At 35.5% G+C, this 22,711-nt stretch overlaps 1 protein-coding gene across 2 annotated transcripts in view; it reads left to right on the forward strand.

Annotated features, from left to right (window-relative positions):
- The window catches only part of GALNT13 (polypeptide N-acetylgalactosaminyltransferase 13), a 489,696-nt gene that overhangs the window by 326,178 nt on the left and 140,807 nt on the right, over positions 1 to 22,711 (forward strand). For both annotated transcript variants that reach the window (XM_062199758.1, XM_062199766.1), the window contains exon 7: positions 21,506 to 21,686. In XM_062199758.1, coding sequence (XP_062055742.1) covers positions 21,506 to 21,686 — 181 coding nt within the window. The remainder of the gene's footprint in view (positions 1 to 21,505; positions 21,687 to 22,711) is intronic.

The raw sequence follows: 22,711 nt of genomic DNA on the forward strand, positions 1-22,711 counted from the left end.
CATACTTTATCGAGACATACTTATGTTTCTAGAAATATGACACATGTTAGGAAATTTTATAGAGTAGGACTGGATATGAAACTCTGGCTTTCCTTTTAATTTATTTAAATGTTTTTAAAATTAATTGCTTGTAAAACAATGGGTGGGTGTTCAGAACTACTACAATTTATTTTTTAGAGCATAACCACCTACACCATTATTTTCTACTTCTAAAATTCACTAAGATGTTAATAGCATGAAATCTCATATTAAAATAATTTAAAGTAAAGAAACAGGATAAACACAAAATCACTTACAAAGGCAATGGAAATAGTATGACAGGAAAATAAGATGAGTTAGTAATTTTAACTAAGAGCTAAATTCATTCAAACATTTCTACCAGCTACAGTAAAAAATAAAATTACATGAAACAGTTTTACTCAGAAGAAAAGAATCAGATTCTAAAAGGCATTGTCTATTAGATAATGAAATAGTCAGTGTCTTGGGCCATGTTTTGGCAAACATCCAGTAATGCTTTCCAAATGGATGGAGGTATTCTAGGTTATTCTAAGAGAAGATGATTCAATTTCATTGCTTTCAAGTCATTTGATCTGATAAAGGATTACATCATAAATAATATAAAATAGCATTTAAACTTTTTATATTAAATATGAATTATGTAACTTCAGTCCACTTTAGCTGTTGATCGATTCACATTTGAATTACCTTGATATTTGTTCTTCTAAATAAAATAGAACTCATATACTAAAGATGTATACATATAGGGTTGCGTTTTTTTTTTTTTTTTCCATTGGATAATGTTCTCCCCTGCTTGCACCTGCCACATTTCTTCACAATTTTAGTTCATGGGTTTGTATGTGAGTAGTATCATTAGGGAAAAAAAATTCTTGGATGCAACTCTGTTAAGAATTTAAAATGTAATCAGTACACAAATTGCGTAGACACTTTTGATTGTGGTATTTTTTACCCATCCTCCCATAAATAGTTGACAGTTACTAGCTACAATACAATTACTGTGCCAACTTATAACATCTCTGTTGGAGCTCAATAAAGTGACAATTTTGAAGGATTAAAATATGAGATTTGTGGGGCAGTAGTATGAAGACATACAAGATGGTAAAAAAAATGCTACTTAGGGTTATGTGCATATTAGGCAATGTTTGATCTGTGTTTTCTAATTGATATTAGTTGTCTACTGAGAGAATAATAAGACAGACCTTAATAAGTGAAATATGTATAGTAATACGAAGTCTCTTGCACTGATAACATTTATTGCTCATTTTTCCTGATGTTGTAAAGTCTTATAATCTCATAATATGACTTCCTCTGGAGAATTGCAAATATATACTGTATTTATCAACATGAAAAACAAAAACTCATCTAATGCCTTATTCCATCTACCATATCTAATTATTTTATCGTTTGTCCTGTCCAAAAGACCTTAGATGTTAAGTCTCTTTTGACAGTTATTGTAGAGGATACAATTCAGTAATACATGGCTAGAAATGATTGTTCTGTAGGGTTCTCTATTGCAAATGAGTACTGAGAGCTGTTGATCAGGCAGAAGAAATTAGGACTGAGACAATAAAGGGAATTATGGAATTATGGAAACATGAAACAGGGCTATGATAAAATTCATAAAAAGAGAAAAATGAAATGAAAAAGTACAAAAATAGTAGCGTATAAAAAACACACTTTTAATTCCATTAACCTAGTAAGCAGTGGTGAATGATATTATACAGAGCATATTCAGCAATATAAATTGGAACTAGTTTTGTTGGAAGATGAGTCTGAGAAAGTTTTTGTTTTGTCTTCTTGGGTGACACCATTAAAAGGGAATAAAAGTATATGAAAGGGAAATAAACTATTAAATTCTGAACTCTTTTCAACATTGTTGAAAATAACATTCATCAACAGATATGAATATATTTAAACAACATTGGAATATCCCAATGCATAGCAATATGCCACTTATACCTTGCATTTTTTTTAAAAAAAGATTTATTTATTTGTTGAAAGTCAGAGTTACAGAGAATGAGGGAGAGATGGAAAGATCTTCCATCCGCTGATTCACTCCCCAGGTGGCCGCAAAGACTGGGGCTGTGCCAGGCTGAAATCAGCATCATCATCCGTTTCTCCCACATGGGTGGTAGAACCCAAGCATTTGGACCATCTTCTGCTGCTTTCCCCAGCCAGGTCATGGGGAGATGTATTGGAAGTGGAGCAGCCTGGACATGAAATGGTACCCATTTGGGATGCAAGCATTACACAGTGGCTTTACCCATTATGCCACAGCGCTGGACTCTGTACCCTGCTAGTCAATGTGCTTCAATACATTACAAAACCAAAAATCTTATTAGAAACAAATATCTAAAATGTCACTTTTTGGAAACAAAATCGAATTCTGTGGCTCTCTTTTTCTACTTCTGTACACAGATACCACATACCTAATCAGTTACCCTTAAGTCTTCATAATCTTCTTGCCAGATGTGAAGAACTTCAGTTTATTTGTTTGAATTTGACAATATAAAGAGCTGTATGAAAAATGGTATTTCTGCTCAGAAGTATCTCACAGAAAATTTCTACATACTCTCTCTTTGAATAAAAGGCAGAATGACAGGGACAAGGGATAGAAAGACAGGTCTATATACTGATTCATTCCCAAAATGCCCACAAAAACTGTGACTGGGTCATGCTGAAGCTAGGAGTCCCTGAACTACCTCCTGGTCTTCCACATGGGTTACAGTCATCCACTGCCTTCCCAGGTACATTAGCAGTGAGCTAGATCAGAAGCAGAGCTGCTGGAACTTGAACCAACACTCCAATATGGGCTGACAGCATTGTATGCAGAAGATTAAACTACTGTACTATACTGCCAGTTCCTTACAAATGCTATTATGGCAGAATTTTACTATGACATACGTTATATTTAATATTAAATATAAGTAAATAGTTATAATAAGTAATAAATAGGGGCTGTCTTGACACTTGTTAATCTGCTACTTAGGACACCCACATGCCATATCAGGATGCCTTGATCAATTCCACCTGCTCTTCTTGCTGATACACACACTAGGGCTTGGTATTTCAAGCCCTTGGGTCTCTGCCACCCCCATGACAGACCCTGATGGAATTCCTGCCTCCAGTTGCCTGGCCTGGCCTGACCACAGCTCTTGCCAGCATTGATGGAATGAATCAGTGGCTGGAAAATCTCTCTGTCTCTGTCTCTGTCTCTCTGTGTCACTCTTCCTTTTTAATAAATAAAAATAATTAAACTTTAAAAAGTAATAAGTAGTGTTGAGAATTAAGGCAGTTCTCCTTGTGGTTTACTTTTGAAGTGCCCTGACATATTATGATAATGAAATAGTTAAGTTTCTTCGTATCAAAATCTGTGCTGATGTGAATTGACTTTGAACTATTTATTTTTAAAATTAACTATTTTATATGAAAAGGAAAAAATAAGTTCCAAAAATATTTATAGCTTTGATATTTAAAAAAATATGTATATAATATGTGTAGTTAACGAGGTAAACCTGCCATTAAATTCAAATGAAATTTGCAAATAAATTTAATTCAATTAATTTACTCATTAATTTAAAAATATTTGCCAGTGTTTGAACATATACATGTAGAAGATAGACACAATACTAGAGATAATGAATGAGTTATCAGGAAAATTAGTTTGTTAATTCCTGGCTAGACAAGTGCCAGGAATAAAATAAAACTAAAGTGTTGTGAGTGGCAGAGGAGGAGGGTAAGAGGTAGAGAACTCCATTATCTACAGTAGTCAGAATAACCTTTCAAGAGACGTTTGAGCACAGATCAAAATAACAGAAAGAATCCAGCTATGCAAGGACTTGCAGGTAGAGTGTTCTGAATAAAGCATATGGTAAAAGAAGAAGATCTTAGGAATCTATTAAATGAATTTTCCATTCTGAGTCTATAGGAGTACAAATATCCTAAAAATTTGTGGGCATGAAGTCAAATAATTCATTCTCTCTCAATATTTTGGTTTATTGAATTGTTCAGTGGTTAATGAATATCTACTATTTGCCAAGACCTGTCCTAGGTACAAAAAATGTAAACATGAACACAGTAAGGCCAGGCCATTTTTCTCTATGGGCTTATGTTTTGCTAAAGCTTTATATTGGAATAGTATTTTATGAACTCCTCTTATACATATTATCATAACAGATTCCAACATGGATTAAATATGTGAGGAAATTCTCATATAAATTTTTGTTTTTTTTATCTTGAATGCATTTCGTACTGTTTACTTCTAGTCACTCCTGAAGTAGTAGCCAGGTACAAATTACCTTCATTTAACCTACCTATTGATATAAATAGTTACATTCCTAAACCTGCACTGGGCACTGTGGATGGCATAAATACAAAGTGTGACTCTTGATTTCAATCATTATGGGGTATGTAATGTAACAAATAGCACATAACAGTATAGTAAGTTCTGTGTATCACTTTAGGGTGTAGATGTGTAATATGTTATGTTCCAAGGAGGAAAATGTTGCTATTGTCCAGGATAGTCAGGAAAGAATATATAAATTAAGGATTCTAGGATCTAGTCTTGTAGTTAGTGGCATAAAAGCAGGGAGCATAAATCTGAAAAACTCTCAATTTACAATCTGCATTCCTACTTATACATTAAGCTAGTCTAACTTTGGATTAGCATACCTGGTAACTGGAGGGGGCGCTGTAGACTTGGGGTGGGTGTTGTATTAGAATGGATTAAGTCCCTCTGTGGGATGCCTGCGTTTGGTATCAGAGTACCTGGAATTAAGCTCCCCCTCTGTTAATGTGAAGCAGATGATAGCAGGCAACAGATGGTGGCCAACATTCTTGGGCTTCTACCGCCCACGTGGGAGACCTTCATGCAGTTTCTGGTTCAGCTTCACCCAGCAGTGGCTGCTGTCGTCATTTGAGTAATGAACCAATGGATGGAAGTTTCTCTCTCTCTCTCTCTCTCTCTCTCTCTCTCTCTCCCTCCCTCCCTCTCTCTCTCTCCCTCTTCTTCTCCCTCTCCCTCTCCATCTTCCTATCTCTTTCTCTGTCCAAATGCCTTTCAAATGATAAATATTAGAAAAACTTTATCTGATTCCCCACCTTTTGTTTTCCATCTAGAAATTACCTGAAGTATCACTAAAGCATATATGTTTTGTAGAAATAGAATTTAAGTACCAGAAGTAATGGGATATTTTGTTAAAATTCAAGAAATTTATTTACTGTAGTCCTATATTTTATCCCTTAAGAATTTCTAGGACAAAATTCTAAAAGTATTGGTTCTATATAAGTGCATTCATTTGGGAAAAATACTGTACCTTCCTAGCCAAAATTAATGCATTCAAAATCAAATCCATATACATTTTATTAAAGAGCCAAATATAAATATCTATGGTAACTACTGCAATAAATGTGCAACATCTTAAGCTGTGATTATACTGTCACATCAGTGATATCTGTCTTCAGTACATGACTACCAATAGCTTTGCTGTTATTCTAGTCAACCAGAATTGTGGTTAAAAAAAGAAACCAATTATGAGATTTATTTAGGTAAGGTTAAATTATTTCAGTGATATCAGATTCTGGATACAAGGAGTGACTCTATTAAGGCATGAGATAATGTTGAAGGAAGACTTTTATCAAACTACTTGAAAATTGAATACTAGGAAACAATAAAACAGAGTAACTATCTTTGAAAATTTAGTTTTAGATTTTCAATAGATTTTTTAAGTTACTCCTAAAAATTATTTCTAACATAATGGTTTGCATTACATCAACAGAATTCCAAACTTTATGGACTAAAAATACTGAAAACATTTTATTAATGATCAAAACAACCATTAGTTAATACTGCAATAATGAAATTAAAGTGAAATAATTTGTGTAGAAATATTAGTACTTTGTTATGGACACCATGATGTACCATCACATTGAAATATCTTTCTGCATATTCTGCAGTTACCAAGGTTTTCTACATTCTCTGCTTATTTAATTACTTCACAACCCAGAAATATGCATTATATGGCCTGCCTTTTTTTCCCCACTATCTTATTTGGTTAACCAAATTCTTTGTTTATATTTTAAATTCTGTAATTTAGTTGATCAACCAACTTTATATTCTATATTTTTAATTGGCCAACCAAAGCTATTTTAGTTTGTGAAACCATCATTAACATATGGAATTCCTAAATCATGATTCTATAATAACATGTCAGAGAGTAAAATGTCTCACATAATACCTGTAATGATATACTTGAGTACTAGGTACAACTGTAGAAAGACTAATGTCCCTTGATTACCTTTCTGGCCTTGCAAAGGAACACACCAAAAATTGCAAGTGTTCTGTTCATCTTTGGGAATGGAATGGAAACTCTTGACTCTCAGTGGCCATGAAAAGTTAAAAATGTACTTGAAGAAATTGGAAATATGTTGCAGAGTTGAAGTAAAGTATAAGGAAGATGACAGATTTGAGAGTTAGCTTTCTAGAATTTATAACTAAGTGAGTGCATGAGAATGGATGTGTTTGCCAGGAAGGAGAATACTGAGAGCAGAAGAGCAAGGTATGTCCTCAGGTAGCACTTACATTTAAGAGTGGGAGAAGGAAGAGAAAGTGAATACTAAGTCAAAGCTGTCATGGAAGAACAAATACAATGTCACACAAACTTAGAAAGTTATAACAATTGTCAACAGTGTCAAATGCTGTGGAGAAGTGAAGAAATAAGAATAATGAACCCGCATAAAAAGCTTCAAGAGTGGTTTCAGATGATAGATTCAATATACTGGAGTCTAAGATGTTATGATAATTGGAGTGTGAAGATATGTTGGGGATAAAGAAGGGTACTTTAAAGAAATTTGCCAGAAAATAGGAAAGAAACGCCTATTACCTTAAAGAACAAATATGATCGTAATAATTATTTTATATTTGCTTTTATTTTATCACAGGGCTCAAAATAAAATTAAAACTGATAGTAAATCTTAAAAAATGGAGTTATATGAGAAAGGTTCATTGGTCAAATCAATATCTGCAGGGATTAGAGGAGTAGATAGGTAATTAAGTACATATGTTAATACTTTCTAACTCAAAATACTCATCGTGTATTTAACAGGATACTAGGGATATTTGGTGTTTTTACCATGTATTATATAGCCAAAAGTTTTGAATCTTAAAGAAATTGCCATGTGGCTGGAGCTTGCTGGGTTGAACATCAAACCCACAAATTCTGGCTCCAAGGATTTTGTGTGCTCATCTGTTCTACATTCAGGAGGCCAAAGGTAAGGATAACTTCGGAAAAGATGACTCTCTGCTAAAATAGAATTAAATAACTAAGGCTATTTGAGACATTCCAAGGTAAAATGAGTCAAAAGCCAGGTCAGTTCTTCTGGAGCTTCAGAAAAGTTGAAGGCAAAAGATTATCCACAGAGAATAAAACAGAAATGAAGGCCGTCACCACAGCTCAGTAGGCTAATCCTCCGCCTTGCGGCGCCGGCACACCGGGTTCTAGTCCTGGTCGGGGCGCCGGATTCTGTCCCGGTTGCCCCTCTTCCAGGCCAGCTCTCTGCTATGGCCCAGGAAGGCAGTGGAGGATGGCCCAAGTGCTTGGACCCTGCACCCTCATGGGAGACCAGGAGAAGCACCTGGCTCCTGCCATCGGAACAGCACGTTGTGCCGGCCGCAGCGTGCCTACCGCAGCGGCCATTGGAGGGTGAACCAACGGCAAAAAGGAAGACCTTTCTCTCTGTCTCCCTCTACTGTCCACTCTGCCTGTCAAAAATTTAAAAAAAAAAAGACAGAAATGATATTGGTTATTGATAAGAGGAGAAAATTTTGGATTTCACAGCTTAGCAAGCATTTGAACTAGTCTTCATGGAACAATTTTTAAATGTGATAAGAATGTCATTCTGCAATTCAAATGAAAGAGAGACAGGAAATTATCTTTACTGTGACTTAAGCATTATATCTGTAGAAATAAACTTTGCATTCTACTGTCCATGCTTGTAACTGATAACTGAGCAAGGTAGTATGATACATGTTGCTATTTCATGATTATTTCCCTACATCATTTTTTAAAGTATAATTAATTCTTCAAAATTCAAAAATTGACAGAGTTGACTGTTACTTTCCTTCACAGTGAGATTGTGTATATTTTAATAATCACTTGGGGTGACATCAATATGCATATTTTAATGTGTTTCATATTAATGTTAGTAGTACATACATAACTTTACCACAGAAGTGGTGCCTATAAGATGAGATTCTAAAAGGGAACCTTAGTTCTCCATTGAAGGCACTACAATTTTATATATGCCCCCTAGGGATATTTACTGGCAGCCTTTAACATTCACAGTTAGTGTAATCCATGAGTTCCTGGAAGACAAAAAGCCTTGTGGTGTTATTCTTTCTCTGTGCACCCAGGCCGAGCATGGTGGTGCTTGACACAAAGTCAATGGCTAGTATGTATTTGCTAAATGAAAGCCAGCCAATTCCTGAGAGAAAATGCTGGAGAAAGGAGGGTTCACTCCTTGTCCTCAATTAGATCATGAAGCTTTACATTGGGAAGTACTTGACCATTTTAGAAATTATATAGGAAATTCCATTTAACCTGGAATGCTAAAACTACAATCAGGAGAAGTGAACTTTTTAAAATGGAAAAACTGAGTGACTTAAGGATATCTTTCTCTGAGATACTAGCTTTTCTTTTCCTTCCAAATTCTTTATCTATATTTTTGGCATCTGTAGAATGGCAGAAGATGTTAAACACTGCAGCTGGGTACCCAGGTGGTCTACTGTTATTCAAAGGGGACTGTTCTGGCATTAATTCTAGGGCAGCATCATGCAGCTGTCACAAACTGCACAGTAGCTAGAAGCAGCAGATGTTACTGATATCTGACAGGCGGTCAGATCATCAGAGATGGGAGGACACCAATGTAAAATGTAGAATATCTGACCCAAATATCATTTAACAAATTATAGGCACTGCATTTGGTTTTTAAAGTCACATCTGCATAAAATCTTTTCACAGTTGAGATTTATTCAGAGTTATTTGAACAGTGGAAATACAACTTCCAATAATTCTGTTTTTGTCTTTCTTAACATTCTCCTTAAATATAATGGGAAAAAAACCTTTTGAAACCACAAGCATGTGTTATACTTTAACATAATTGATTATTGAAAGATGAAAAAGTATCATTATAGCACATATCCCTTTTTTCATAAATTATCTCCTTGGAAGAAAATATTCATAAAAAAGCCTTTTTTGTAAATATGAAAAGCTAAATACCAGTTTTCTTAGGCAGAATCACTTTATATTACATAGGGTTTTCAATACCCAGTGGACTGCTTGAAACTTGCCTGCTGCATTCATTTATTTTGGTTAAGCAGAAGATGGAAGATCTTCCTTAACACAGTCAGGAGTATGTTGTTGCCCTGTTGATCTGATGGAGAATTGGGGCTTTCTGAAATATCAGCACCTCGAATAAGACGTAGAACAATAAGATTTGACGGTTCTCCTGAAACCAGTAAATACAGTAGCCATATTGTGTTTTTCCTAATGATCAGAATGTTTCACGGCAAAAAAATGTTGAGAAACATAAAGTCGTAGGGGAATGTACATTGTAAAATGTTGGAAGGTGTATATTGAGGGTATGTCTACCATGCAGTTGAACTGCTGGCAATAGTTGTTGGTGTTTGACGTGAATTGGAGACAAGATTAAACACTATCTGTGACCATCAGTACTTCACCATACCTCTGACACCCATTGAACCATTCATATGGTGTCTCATTTCCATTTTAAAACAGTTACTCTACTTCAACTCTACATTCAATACAAACACCTTTCCTCTGTTTTGCTCTATTTTCTTCTCTCCCTTCCTCTTTCCTACTCCCTATCCTGTTCTTTCCTTTGCACCCAGTAGTCACTTTCAGTGCTTCTGGCAATGCCCAAAGATAAACTGGGATATTTCATTTAAGGAAGCCTATTTCAAGATCAGTGTGAATTATTTAGAAAGTGAGTAGTTATATAAAAAGACAACTCACAAGTTCATTTCTAAGTTCAGATGGTATGTACTTCTTAAGAGAAATACTTGATAACAGCATTATAGAAGTAAATTAGTGGAGTTTTCACATGCCATGGATTTAACTCAGAATTATCTATATTTAATGCCAATTTGACAATAAAAATATTCATATTACCCTTTAGATGTTATGATGTATTGAAAATTCTCTTGGAAAACATAGCTCTTTTGGTTTCCTTATTTTTATTATGTCTGTGACCTTTCTATCATAGAGAAATTCATATTTGAAGGGAAAAAAACATTTACCGCCTCATCACAAGTTTTATAATGTCTTCATACCACCACATTCACACACCTCTAATTAATATTTAGCAACATGACAAACTATAGAACCAAGAGCTAATTGGGGAAGTATAAAGGTAGATAGAAAGGACAGATAGAAAGGACTATAAATTAGTTAAACTTGAGATTACTTGAGATAACATGTGAACTAGACCTAACAGCGAAGACATAATAGGTAGGAGAAGCCCATACATGAATTTTTCATTCATCAAATGGTGTGAAGTTATTATATTTTGTGCTGTTTCTTTGCCATCACCCTGAGCCAGGTCATTGTAAGCTCTGTCCTGGGTTATTACCATAACCCCATAATAAATCTCTTCTGTTTACTCCATTCCAATCCATTCTCCAAATAGAAGCTAAGCACCTTAACATATACTGATTTGCTTTTTTCTCATGACTCTTCAGTAGGACCTACTAGTCTCATTTTGTTACCTGAAAACTGAGACATAGAAGGATGATTACGTGAGGGCAGCCAGCTGGTAAAGGCACTTCGAGCTATAATCTCAGCATCTAGAACTTACACTCATAACCAGGATGCCATCTCACCACCATTGTACACTATTGTTGCTCATTTTTTATTATTAAGGTTATATTAAACAATGGCTTTTTGCCAAAGACAGTAATTGCCTGGGTTGTAAGGGGAGATAAAGATTAGTATTAAAAACAAACAGCTGCATGAATTTGGCGCAACAGCTATAAAATTAGAAACAATAGTAACACGAAAACTGAGACTGCAAAGTTGGAGCTTATGAAGTTTATGAACCTTAATTAAAATGTCACTGATGTAGGTGCCAAAAAAACATGAAAAGGGTGGTGTGTGTTAGTTAATTGTCTCCTAGCTGGGAAAAGAAAATCAAGTAGATTAATCAAACAAGCATTGGGCATTTTTACAATTTGATTAACAGCCTTCTTCATCATCAAAAGACTCATAGAAATATCTGGGAATGAAAACAAGTAACTAGTTAAATTCTCTGTAGATAAAAAGACAGTTTCTATTTTATCCATGGTCAAATTGACTTGGCAGGGATATAATGTAAAATTATTAATTTGTTGGAAACTTAGAAAATAACAATCAGCTTTGCCGCATGATAAAATTTGGATATCACCTATTCATGGATGAACCATCATGTTTTATTCAATTCATGCTGAATAAAGTTTATGCTGAATTTCATCTAGTCTAAAAACAATTTCAGAGAACATAATGCAGTATTTTAAGTGGAAAATAATTGGCTATTCTTTTGAACTTTTCACAATGTATAGAAACACCTAGACATTTTGAATGTTTTTGCTATGAAGAAATAATAGTTTGAATATTACATAATCTAATATGTTTGGATATTACATATATAGTTTGGATATTACATGGTCTATACAGTTATCCAAACATCACATAGTACTGTATAAATATGTATGGCATTTATGTCAGATGTAAATTTTTTAAAAAATATAAAAATGAAAATTTGATTTATAGTTTTAAAGAAAGACAAAATTCATGGTTTAAATAACATATTTAAAGGATAACAAAAAGCTAATAAAGTACAGATGGTAAAAAATGGCAGCAAAAGCTAAACAGTATGCATTTTCATTTCACTTCATTCCATATCATGTGCAAGGCATGGTACTTAAAATGTAAAGTCTCATTAGGGTCTTGGAAATAGTTATTATTATCTCCCATTTCCATTTTGAAAATTTTGACCCTGAAGACTTAAATAATTTTCACAAATGTGCATTGATTTTGACTCAGCCAGTGGAAAAGTTCTACATACTTATTACATAAGTCAAATTATTAGTAACTATGTCTTTTTTAAAAATAAATATTTAGTTATTTCAAAGGCAGAGTTAGAGAGAGAGGAAGAGACAGAAATAAGGTCTTCCACCCATTGTTTCATTCCCTAACTGGCTGCAACAGCCAAGGCTGGACCAGGCTGAAACAAAGAGCCTGAAACTTCATCTGGGTCTCCTGTGTGAGTGCAAGGGCCCAAGGACTTAGGCCATCTTCCACTGCTTTCCCAGGTATATTAGGAGGCAGCTGGATTGAAAGCCAAACAGCTGGGTCTTGAGCTGTACTCTGATATGAGATGTTCACATTGCGGGCAGGGGCTTACCTCACTTTGCCACAATATCAGCCCCAATAACTATTACTAGTTCCTTCTTTATTTTCTATTTTTTTTTCCGATTTTTAACATTTTTTAATATACAGAGAGCAGATTGGATATATTTCACAAGTACAATTCTAAGAAGAAATCCATACTCCTTTCCCTCCCTCAACCCCCCTCCTTCCTCCCCTCCTCCTTTTTCTTGAATTTTTAGACATACTTTCAATCCACTCTATAATCACAGGCTTAATTCACCAATAACCATGATATATAACAAGTAAATAGTGGGAAGACCACAGAAGTATAAACAAGGACTAAGAACATGATATTTGTCTTTTTGGTACTTGCTTAATTTCACTAAGCATAATGGTATGCAATTGCATTAATTTTGTAGCCAACATAGGATTTCATTCTTGCTTATGGTTCAATAGTATTCCGTAGTAGATTTAAACCATGTTTTCTCTAAGCAGTCATCAGTTGATGGATATCTGAGTTGTTTCCATATCTTAGCTGTTGCGAATTGAGTTGTGATAAACATGGGAGCACACACAACTCTTTCATGTGTTGATTTCATTTCTTTTGGGTGAATTCCGAGGATTGGGGATGACTGTGTCATATGGTAGATCTCTTTTCAGATTTCTGACAAATCTCTGTACTGCCTTCTGTAATGGTTGTACTACTTTATAATACCACAATGAATTAGGGTACTTTTTTACCCATACCCTAACACTTTTTTTTTTTTTTTTTTTTTGGATAATAGCCGTGCCAATGGGGGTGAGGTGATACTTCATTGTGGCTTTTATTTCATGACCCTGATGGCTAGTGATCCTGAGCATTTCCTCATGTGTCTGTTAGCCATTTAAATTTCCTCTTTTTTTTTTAACTTTTATTTAATGAATATAAATTTCCAGTGTACAGCTTATGGATTACAATGGCTTCCCCCCCCCATAACTTCCCTCCCACCCGCAACCCTCCCCTCTCCCGCTCCCTCTCCCCTTCCATTTGCATCAAGATTCATTTTCAATTCTCTTTATATACAGAAGATCAATTTAGTATAAAGATTTCAACAGTTTGCACCCACATAGAAACACAAAGTGAAACATCCTGTTTGAGTACTAGTTATAGCATTAAATCACAATGTACAGCACATTAAGGACAGAGAAAAATGCCTGTTCATATCATTTTTCCATAATTAAATTGATTGTTTTGTTGTTGTTGAGTTTCTTGGGCCCTTTATAGATCATGGATTAACAATCCTTTATCAGTTGCATAGTTCGCAAATATTTTCTTCCATTCTGTCATTTGCTTCTGCTTGTTGACTGTTTCCTTTGCAGTGCAGAAACTTCCTAGGTTGATATAATCCCAACTGTCTATTTTTGCTTTTATTAACTGTGCTTCTGGGGTATTTCCCAAGAAGTCTTTTTCTATGTTAATGTCTTCCAGAGTTTCCCAGTTGTGTTCTAGTAATTTGATGACAGCAGGTCATACATTTGGATCCTTGATCCATTTTGAGCTGATTTTTGTATAAAGTGTGAGGTAGGGATCTTGTTTCATACTTCTGCATGTGTACATCCAATTTTCGAAACACCAATCATTGAAGTGACTGCCCTTTCTCCAGGGGTTAATTTTAGTTCCTTTGTCAAAGATTAGTTGGTTGTAGATGCATGGATTTACTTCTGGGCTTTCCATTCTGTTCCATGTTCTACATGTCTATTTTTGTACCAGTGTCCAGCTGTTTATATTGTAACTGCCCTGTAGTACATCTTAAAATCTGGTGTTGTGATGCCTCTGGCTTGGTTTTTGTTGTTTAATATTGCTTTAGTTCTTAGGGGTCTTTTGCATTTCCATATGAAATTTAGCATTGTCTTTTTTTTTTCTAGATTTGAGAAGAATGTCATTGGTATTTTGATTGGGATCATATTGAATCCTTAAATTGCTTTGGGTATTATGGACATTTTGATTTTAATTTTTCCAATCCAAGTACATGGACGATTTTTTCCATTTTGTGTGGCATCTACTATTTCTTTCATTAATATTTTGTAATTTTCATTGTAGCGATCTTTCACATCCTTGGTTAAATTTATTCTTGTAGCTATTTTGAATGGAATTTAACATACAAGTTCTTTCTCAGGGCCGATGCTGTGGCATAGATGATTAAGTGTTCTCCTGCAGTGTTGGCATCACTTATGGGTAACAGTTCGAGTCTCAGCAGGTTCTCTAACAATCCAGCTCCCTCCTAATGCACCTGGGAAAGCAGTGGAAGATAGCATAAGTACTTGGGCTCCTAATACCCTATGGGCGACCTAAAGAAGCTTCTGGCTCCTGGCTTTGGCCTGTGCTAGAACCAGTCATTGCAACAATTTTGGGAGTGAACCAAAGGATGGAAGATTACTCTCTCTCTCTGCCTTCTTCTCTCTATCTGTATCTCTGCCTGTCAAAAAAGACAAGCTCTTTCTCAGCCATAGCATTGTTTGTGTATACAAAAGCTATTGATTATGTGTGTGGATTTTATGTCCTGCAACTTCACCAAACTCTCTTATGAGTTCCAGTAGTCTCTTGGAGTATTTTGGTTTCCCTAAATATAGGATCATCAGACTTCTCCTTTCCTATTTGTATTGCTTTGATTCCTTTTCCTTGTCTAATGACTTTGGCTAAATATTCTAGGACTATATGTAACAGCAATGGTGAGAGTGGACATCTTTGTCTGGTTCCGGATCTTAGTGGAAATGCTTCCAACTTTTCCCCATTCAATAAGATGTTGAAAGTGGGTTTGTCATAAATTGCCTTGATTGTGTGGTGGAATATTCCTTCTATTCCCAATTTGCTTAAAGTTGTTATCATGAAAGAATGTTGTATTTTATCAAGTGCCTTCTCTATATCTATTTAGATAAGCCCATCGTTTTTGTTCTTCAGTTTGTTAATGTGATATATCACATTTATTGATTTGTGGATGTTGAACCATCCCTGCAAACCCAGGATAAATCCCACTTTGTCTGGGTGAATGATCTTTTTGATGTGTTGCTGGATTCAATTATCTAGTATTTTGTTGAGGATTTTTGCATGTTTGTTTATCAGTGGTATCGGGCCTATAGTTTTCTCTCTCTGTTGTATCTTTTTCTGGTTTTAGAATTAATGCATGCTACCCTCCTAGGGGTTTGGGAGGATTCCCTCCCTTTAAATTGCTTTGAATAGTTTAAGAAGAATTGAAATTAGTTCTTCTTTAAAAGCTTGATAGAATTCAGCAGTAATGGCATTTGGTCCTGGGCTTTTCTTTGTTGGGAGGGTCCTTATTACTGATATGATCTCTATATTGGTTATTGGCCTATTTAGTTTTATCTGTGTCTTCATGACTCAATTTTGGAAGGTTGTATGTATCTAGAAATCTATCCATTTCTTCTGGATTTTCCAACTGTTGGCTCATGGATATTTGTAGTAATTCCTAATTATTCTTTATATTTCTGTGCTATTTGATGTAATATCTCCTTTTTTCCTTCTGTTTTTCTTCCAAATATTTAGTAAATATAAACTAAAGGAAAATATTGAAAATATCAAGATAGTCATCGGGGGCCATATCTAATTTGAGTTCTTTCTCCTTTAACATTTAAACATATAGTTTTCTGGGAAATGTTTTTTTTTTTTAATTCCTTCACAACACCCATAACATCAGCTACATGAAAACTATTTCATCAATATTTGGTAAGTTAAATGTTTCATTGTTATATTTAGTTTCCCAGTGTTATTATAATTATATATAAGCCTAAAATACTTAATTTTATGCATTGCAATCTTTCATGTAAAGGTTGGGGAGAGGTTTTACCTTGAAAATGAAATGTGCTTATGCAAACATTCTGTGGCACAGATGGCTTGTGGAAGAAGTGCTCATGTTTTTTCAAAAGTCAGTAGCCTATGATATACAATCAAAATATGGGCATGATAGTCCATGACATTACTTCAGGAAAAGTAGATCAGAGAAAAAGTGATTGTGCTTCTGTAGTTTTCTCAGTTGCTAAGGTACCATATTTTAGGTTATCATGTTTTGAATCTTGACATTAGCAAAGAACACGTAATCCCACCAGCAGTGGAAATGAGAGTAGAAATAAAGAGTCCTGAGAGTTTTGTACAATCACAGTGCTCATCCATATTTGTAAAAGAGCAAATTGGGAGCCCTTAAAAACAGTTTTCATTTGCTGATTTGTATTCAAAAGGGCATATTGTATAGTGTGAATTTGAAGAATATGGACTTAAAATTGGTTTTCCCCACCCTAGGTTCTTTGTCTCATGCAAAAAAATAATTTCCATACAAAAAAGGCAGAGAGAAAAGTTGGATTTATTTAAGTCAGAAGCCTCCTTCCCAAGTGGCCAGGAGTGGGGCTGCAAGAGACAGAGACCCAAGGGGTTGGTGGTAATGAAGCTTTTAAGCACAGTTTTGGAGGCAAACCTGACAATCAGCTAACAATCACTTACAAGATGGGGACAAAGCTCATCAGGAGTCAGGTTTGGAATCTTATCTTTCTTGTGTAGCTTGTTCCTGATAAGGCTAAAATCCATTAAAAGCATAAAATCACCATTCCCTTGCTAATTCTTGATGAAACTGGAAGCTCCCAAGGAGTGGAATAGGCATTTTGACCTTGCTGTCGATAACATTTGGGGAAGGCAACCATTTTGTACTCTCTTAGAGGGACGCCCCTTTTCTTCATTTTCCACAGGGACCAACCTAACTTCCTATTGACCCATATGACTGATCAAACAATCATTTCTTTCATGCTCTGAATAACATTCTTTTCCAATCCTAACATCATAGAAGAGATTGTGTAGCTTTCTGGTCTCTTCCAATTATTGAAAGTGCTAATGTCCAATTTTAGAACTTCATTTCATATACATTAATTGCTTTTGCTTTTTCTTCTCTACACAGACCTCTGCTGATTGAGGAGCTAAGAGTGGGGAGAGATAGGGATTTGGGGGTAGCTTCTGCTAGTTTTTAAAATCAAATAAGAAGCATGAAGAAATGGCAGGTCTTATTTTACATGTTTTATGAAGGCTGCATGTTATTGTATCAGTATGATTCTCCCTGCTACTGGTCAGCTTAATCTGCACAATTACCTAACATGCACACTTTCATTGTTTTTTAAAACAATGATGAGCTTTACCTCCTGTCAATTTTATAATCCAGGGGACTTTTGTCTAGGGAGAATTTAGTCTATCTGCTTCTAAGATCCTCACTGTCACTCTCAATGAAGAATTTCCTTTTTGATCTGCTGTTTTGCTATTCTCACAGCTCATTCTTTATTTTCTGTTTTCCATGTACATGGAAAACCCAAAAACCACTGATATCTTATCCATTTGCCTTTAAAGATCACCTCCCAGGGTCACTATATTGCTAGGTACTTCAACTTTTCTGGAACAAGTTATATAGTAAACCACAATGCCACCTTTGGAAATCTCTACAGTGGAAGTGGTCTCCATTTTATTAGAATTGTTTTTTCAACCAGTAATGCACTGTTCCCCATCCCTTCCTCACTATTTGAGGTTTCCCAAGAACACTGAACAGTCTTCTTTCTTCCAGTGCAACATCAGGGTAGTCTGCTGATTTGCTATTAGCCAGTATCATTTGAGATTAGAATGCTCCTCATTCACTGAGCTCCCTTATTTTGCATGAATGAAAGAGGAATGAAACTATTTATTTATGAATAAACCATGGACAGGAAGGGGGAGCCTCTAGCCCTAACACTACATTTCTTACAATAAAGACCTTAAATTGCTTCTCACATACAAAACATGTTTCTTATTCTGAATTTTGGACATCTTTTGGAGAAGCTTGTTCATAGTATGAATTCCTGCAAACTTTTATTTAATCATGTTCTTAAGAGATAGTGAAGTTAGTGTACAGCTGAGTAAATAGTAACCCGTTATAGCACATTAAAACTTAAGATTCTATTGCTAACGACCTTGTTTTCCATGAATCATCACCATATCTAATATTCTTTATTCTTTTCTCCGTTTTTTTTTTGTTGTTGTTGTTCTGAGAACTCCAAAGAACTTCCTCAATTCCCAAGGCATGTGGAACAGCAGTGGCATATCATTTGGTTATATCACTTTGCCTAGACTGATATTAAAAATATTTCCAACTTAAATGTAATTTAAAGTCACTCCAAAATATATCTGTTTAACCTCATCATTCTGCCACGTATGCCTTTTATAATGTTAACCTTAGTATTTAATTTTTAATTGTTATTTTGTCCATTCAGCCAACTGATGGTGACATCCGTTATATTCATAGTATTGAGCAATGCTCTGGAGATTGGAACATCACCAGGCATCCCCAGTGCCCTATGTCAAAATGAGATAAGAAAAACATAGATATTCAAATAAGTAAAAATAATGATAAGCAATGGAGGAACTAAATAAATGCTATTAGGAAAAAACACTGGTGGGGCTACTTTAAACATGGTAACTAGGGTAGACTTCTTGGATGAGCTGATGTGTTTTTGCTTTTGTTTTTTGACAGGAAGAGTGGACAGTGAGAGAGAGAGAGAAAGGTCTTCCTTTGCCGTTGGTTCACCCTCCAATGGCCGCTGCGGCCGGTGCACTGCGGCCAGCGCACCGTGCTGATCAAAGGCAGGAGCCAGGTGCTTCTCCTGGTCTCCCATGTGGGTGCAGGGTCCAAGCACTTGGGCCATCCTTAACTGCACTCCCGGGCCACAGGAGAGAGCTGGCCTGGAAGAGGGGCAACCGGGACAGAATCCGGCGCCCCCACCGGGACTAGAACCCGGTGTGCAGGCGCCGCAAGGCGGAGGATTAGCCTATTGAGCCACGGCTGATGTTTTGAGATGAGAAGAAGGACAAAGAGGCAGACAAGGTGAAGGTGAAGAGAACTGTAATTAAGGTGCAGGGAGAGATAGTGTTGAGCCTTTGGTATATGGAAAAGTATGTGATTTTGTGATTCTAGGAAATGGCATAGGGTCAGCATCACCAGGCTTTACTGAGAAATGTAGTCACTCCCATTGGATCTTAGAAGCCCTGTAAAGGATTTTACTTATATTCACAGTACAATGAAAAGCAGAAAAGTAAAATGATATGATTAAATAGATGATTTTGATTTCTTTATACATAAAAATTATAGTAGAACAACAATGAAAACAACAGGAGAATCGTCTATTGTAATGAAGGACAAGAGATGTTGATAACTAGGACAAGGATGGTAGCAAAAGAAAAGGAGAGATGATGCTGTGGATTGAATCAGATGCCCCCATCTGTTTTCATATGTTGAGGCTTTAATACCCCTAATGTTAAAGAGTGAGGTCCTAATTTCGTAGCATTGATGTCCTTATAAGGGAAAGAGACGTGAGAGTTCCTTTCTTCTGACTGCCCTGTAAGGACATACCAAGATAGTGGAGGTCTGCAGGCCACTAGCACCTTGATGTTGGACTTCCTGGGCTCCAGAATTGTGAGAAATAGATTTCTGTCATTTAAGACACCTTGTCTACAGTATTTTGTTATAGTAGTTTGAGTAGACTAAAATGGTTGGAGGACTATTTTACAGATAGCACTCTTAGGATTTATAGCAGATTGTGTATGGATGATGACAGAAGGAAATCAAGGATGACATCCAATTTTGTTTTGCTTCCTTCTTACCTTCTTCTTTTTTTTTTCCTTTCTTCCTTTCATTATTTGTTGATTTATTTTTTGTCTTCACCACCTGGGATAGTGATGGCAGTATTTATGGTATTTTATTGGTAATAAAAATACTGGAAGAAAATAAATCTTTTTGATATGAAGGAATGAATTGAAAGTTCTGTTCTGAACATGTCTATTTGGATGTCTCTGAGATATGTAAAAGTAGATGTCAAGGAGGTGTTTGGATACACAGTTCTGGATCCCAGAGGAGAGGTCTTGGCTAGGATGGAAAATGTTGAAGTTGTCATCATGGAGATCATCTGTGAAGTAATAGGAATATGAGACCATATAGATGTTGTATAAACAGAGATGAAAAGTAACATTTAGATAGAAATTTAGAGAGAAAATGGATAAACAGTATAGTAAGAGGAAAAGAAGAAGAAGAATCCACCAAAGGGGTCTACTACTAAAGAATGTACCAAGGTGAAACTGTGATTTTTCACCTTATTAGTATTTTTAATTTTTTTTTAATTTGACAGAGTTATAGACAGTGAGAGAGAGACAGAGAGAAAGGTCTTCCTTCCTTTGGTTCACTCCCCAAATGGCCGCTACAGCTGGCGCTGTGCCAATCTGAAGCCAGGAGCCAGGTGCTTCCTCCTCGTCTCCCATGCGGTGCAGGTGTCCAAGCACTTGGGCCATCCTCCACTGCACTCCCAGGCCACAGCAGAGAGCTGGATTGGAAGAGGAGCCACCGGGACTAGAACCTGGCACCCATAAGGGATGCCGGTGCGGCAGGTGGAGGATTAACTAAGGAAGCCATGGCGCCAGCTCCTCACCTTATTAATATTGAAGGAGCTGCAGATATAAAAAGAATTTCAAACTAGGTTTCAGAATGAACGAAAACTGAGAAAAGGAAACAATATGTTTCAGAAAATATGTTTATGTTAATTTTATGGTGAAGAGAAACACATGAGACATGGATCATGTAATGAATTTTTATGTGTGTAATATAATTTGCATTTATTTATTAGCTATTTGAAAGATCAAAGATTTCAGAATACATTGTGTAAAAATAGACATAATCTAATAATATGGGAAATGATTGATGTTTCAGGGTGATTAAATTAGTGGCGTCCTTAAGAAAGATGTAAAAGATGTGACCAACGCTGACATATAAGTACTGGGTAGTCTTTAGCAGGAAGAAGATCCACTTGCTACACTTTAGTAGGAAGGAAAAAGTGTCAAGATGTATACAGTAACAAAATAAGGTTTATAGATTTCATACTAAAAATGTTTGGGAGTTAGTAAACAAATATTTTGATTAAGATTGAGTTGCCAGGATTTGGCCTAAGTTTTAGTTGCTTCTCATACAGTATAACTGTATTCTTCCCAATGGTTGTTCTACAATGATTATTCTTTTCCCTAGATTTGGCAATGTGGAGGCTCACTGGAGATTGTAACTTGCTCCCATGTTGGACACGTTTTTCGGAAGGCAACTCCATATACTTTTCCTGGTGGCACAGGCCATGTCATCAACAAGAACAATAGGAGACTGGCAGAAGTCTGGATGGATGAATTTAAAGATTTCTTCTATATCATATCTCCAGGTACACAAGCCTGATGCTTTTCTTCCTTTGTGTAGGAAAAAATTCAAAATTCAATATTTTAAATATGTGTTTGGTTATTACTATTTTTGAATTGAATATTGTATATTTACCAGAGTATAATAGAAAATCCAGTATGAGGATGTTGTACCACATAGTAAATTTTTACCTAAAATCAGAAATACTATTTCTAAAATGCCTAAATGTTCCATTTTCTTTATAATTCTTTAGATTTTCCCCAAGAGTCACATTACATGTTTCTAAAGACCAAAACAAGGGGAAAAATAAGAATACAGGATGAAATAAGTGTTACCTTCAAGATTTTAAATTCCAGAATAGGAGACAAAAGTGAAAATGAATTTAGCAATAATTGTACTTTATTGACAACATAATTTAAAGTGTTATAATTTTGATAGTTTTCATTTAGGCCTTTTAGTCATCAGTGCCAATATTGCATTACCCAAAGAATAACAACAAAAATTCATGCCTACATCCTTTTTTCCTATTACCTTCCAAAAAACCAGATTCTAGTTAGCATGCTCTGATTTGTGAAGGTACTAATTTAAGATAATTAAAATTGCTCTTTTATGGACAAATACAAAGAGAAAGATCACAGTGAACTTTTTTCAAGTCACAGCATTATTGTACAGGGAAGAAAAATGAGGGCATTATTTATGAAATCTGTCATTAGAAGGGCTTTTTCACACATTTTCAAGCTTCTGTGTCAAAGAGCTATTGCTGGGAATACTATTTCACAAGTAGATACATTTCTCAGCAGAGTAGAAATCCAGTCCAGATGTTCACAGAGTTGAGTTCAGCTAGAGCATGTAAAATTCGCAGCAAGGCAGTGACATTTATACAACCTTTTCATTTTCGTTTGATAATGTCTTCTGAATTCAAATCATTACTTACAGAAATGTATAAGCTCAAATATGAATAAGTGAGTAATGGAGGAAAGAAGCATGTTATGTATGATTACATCCAACTTACATTCAGGAATATGAGTTATTGACAATAACTATATCCAT

This window comes from Lepus europaeus, chromosome 1, assembly GCF_033115175.1.
Source record: "Lepus europaeus isolate LE1 chromosome 1, mLepTim1.pri, whole genome shotgun sequence".
Lineage (NCBI taxonomy): Eukaryota > Metazoa > Chordata > Mammalia > Lagomorpha > Leporidae > Lepus > Lepus europaeus.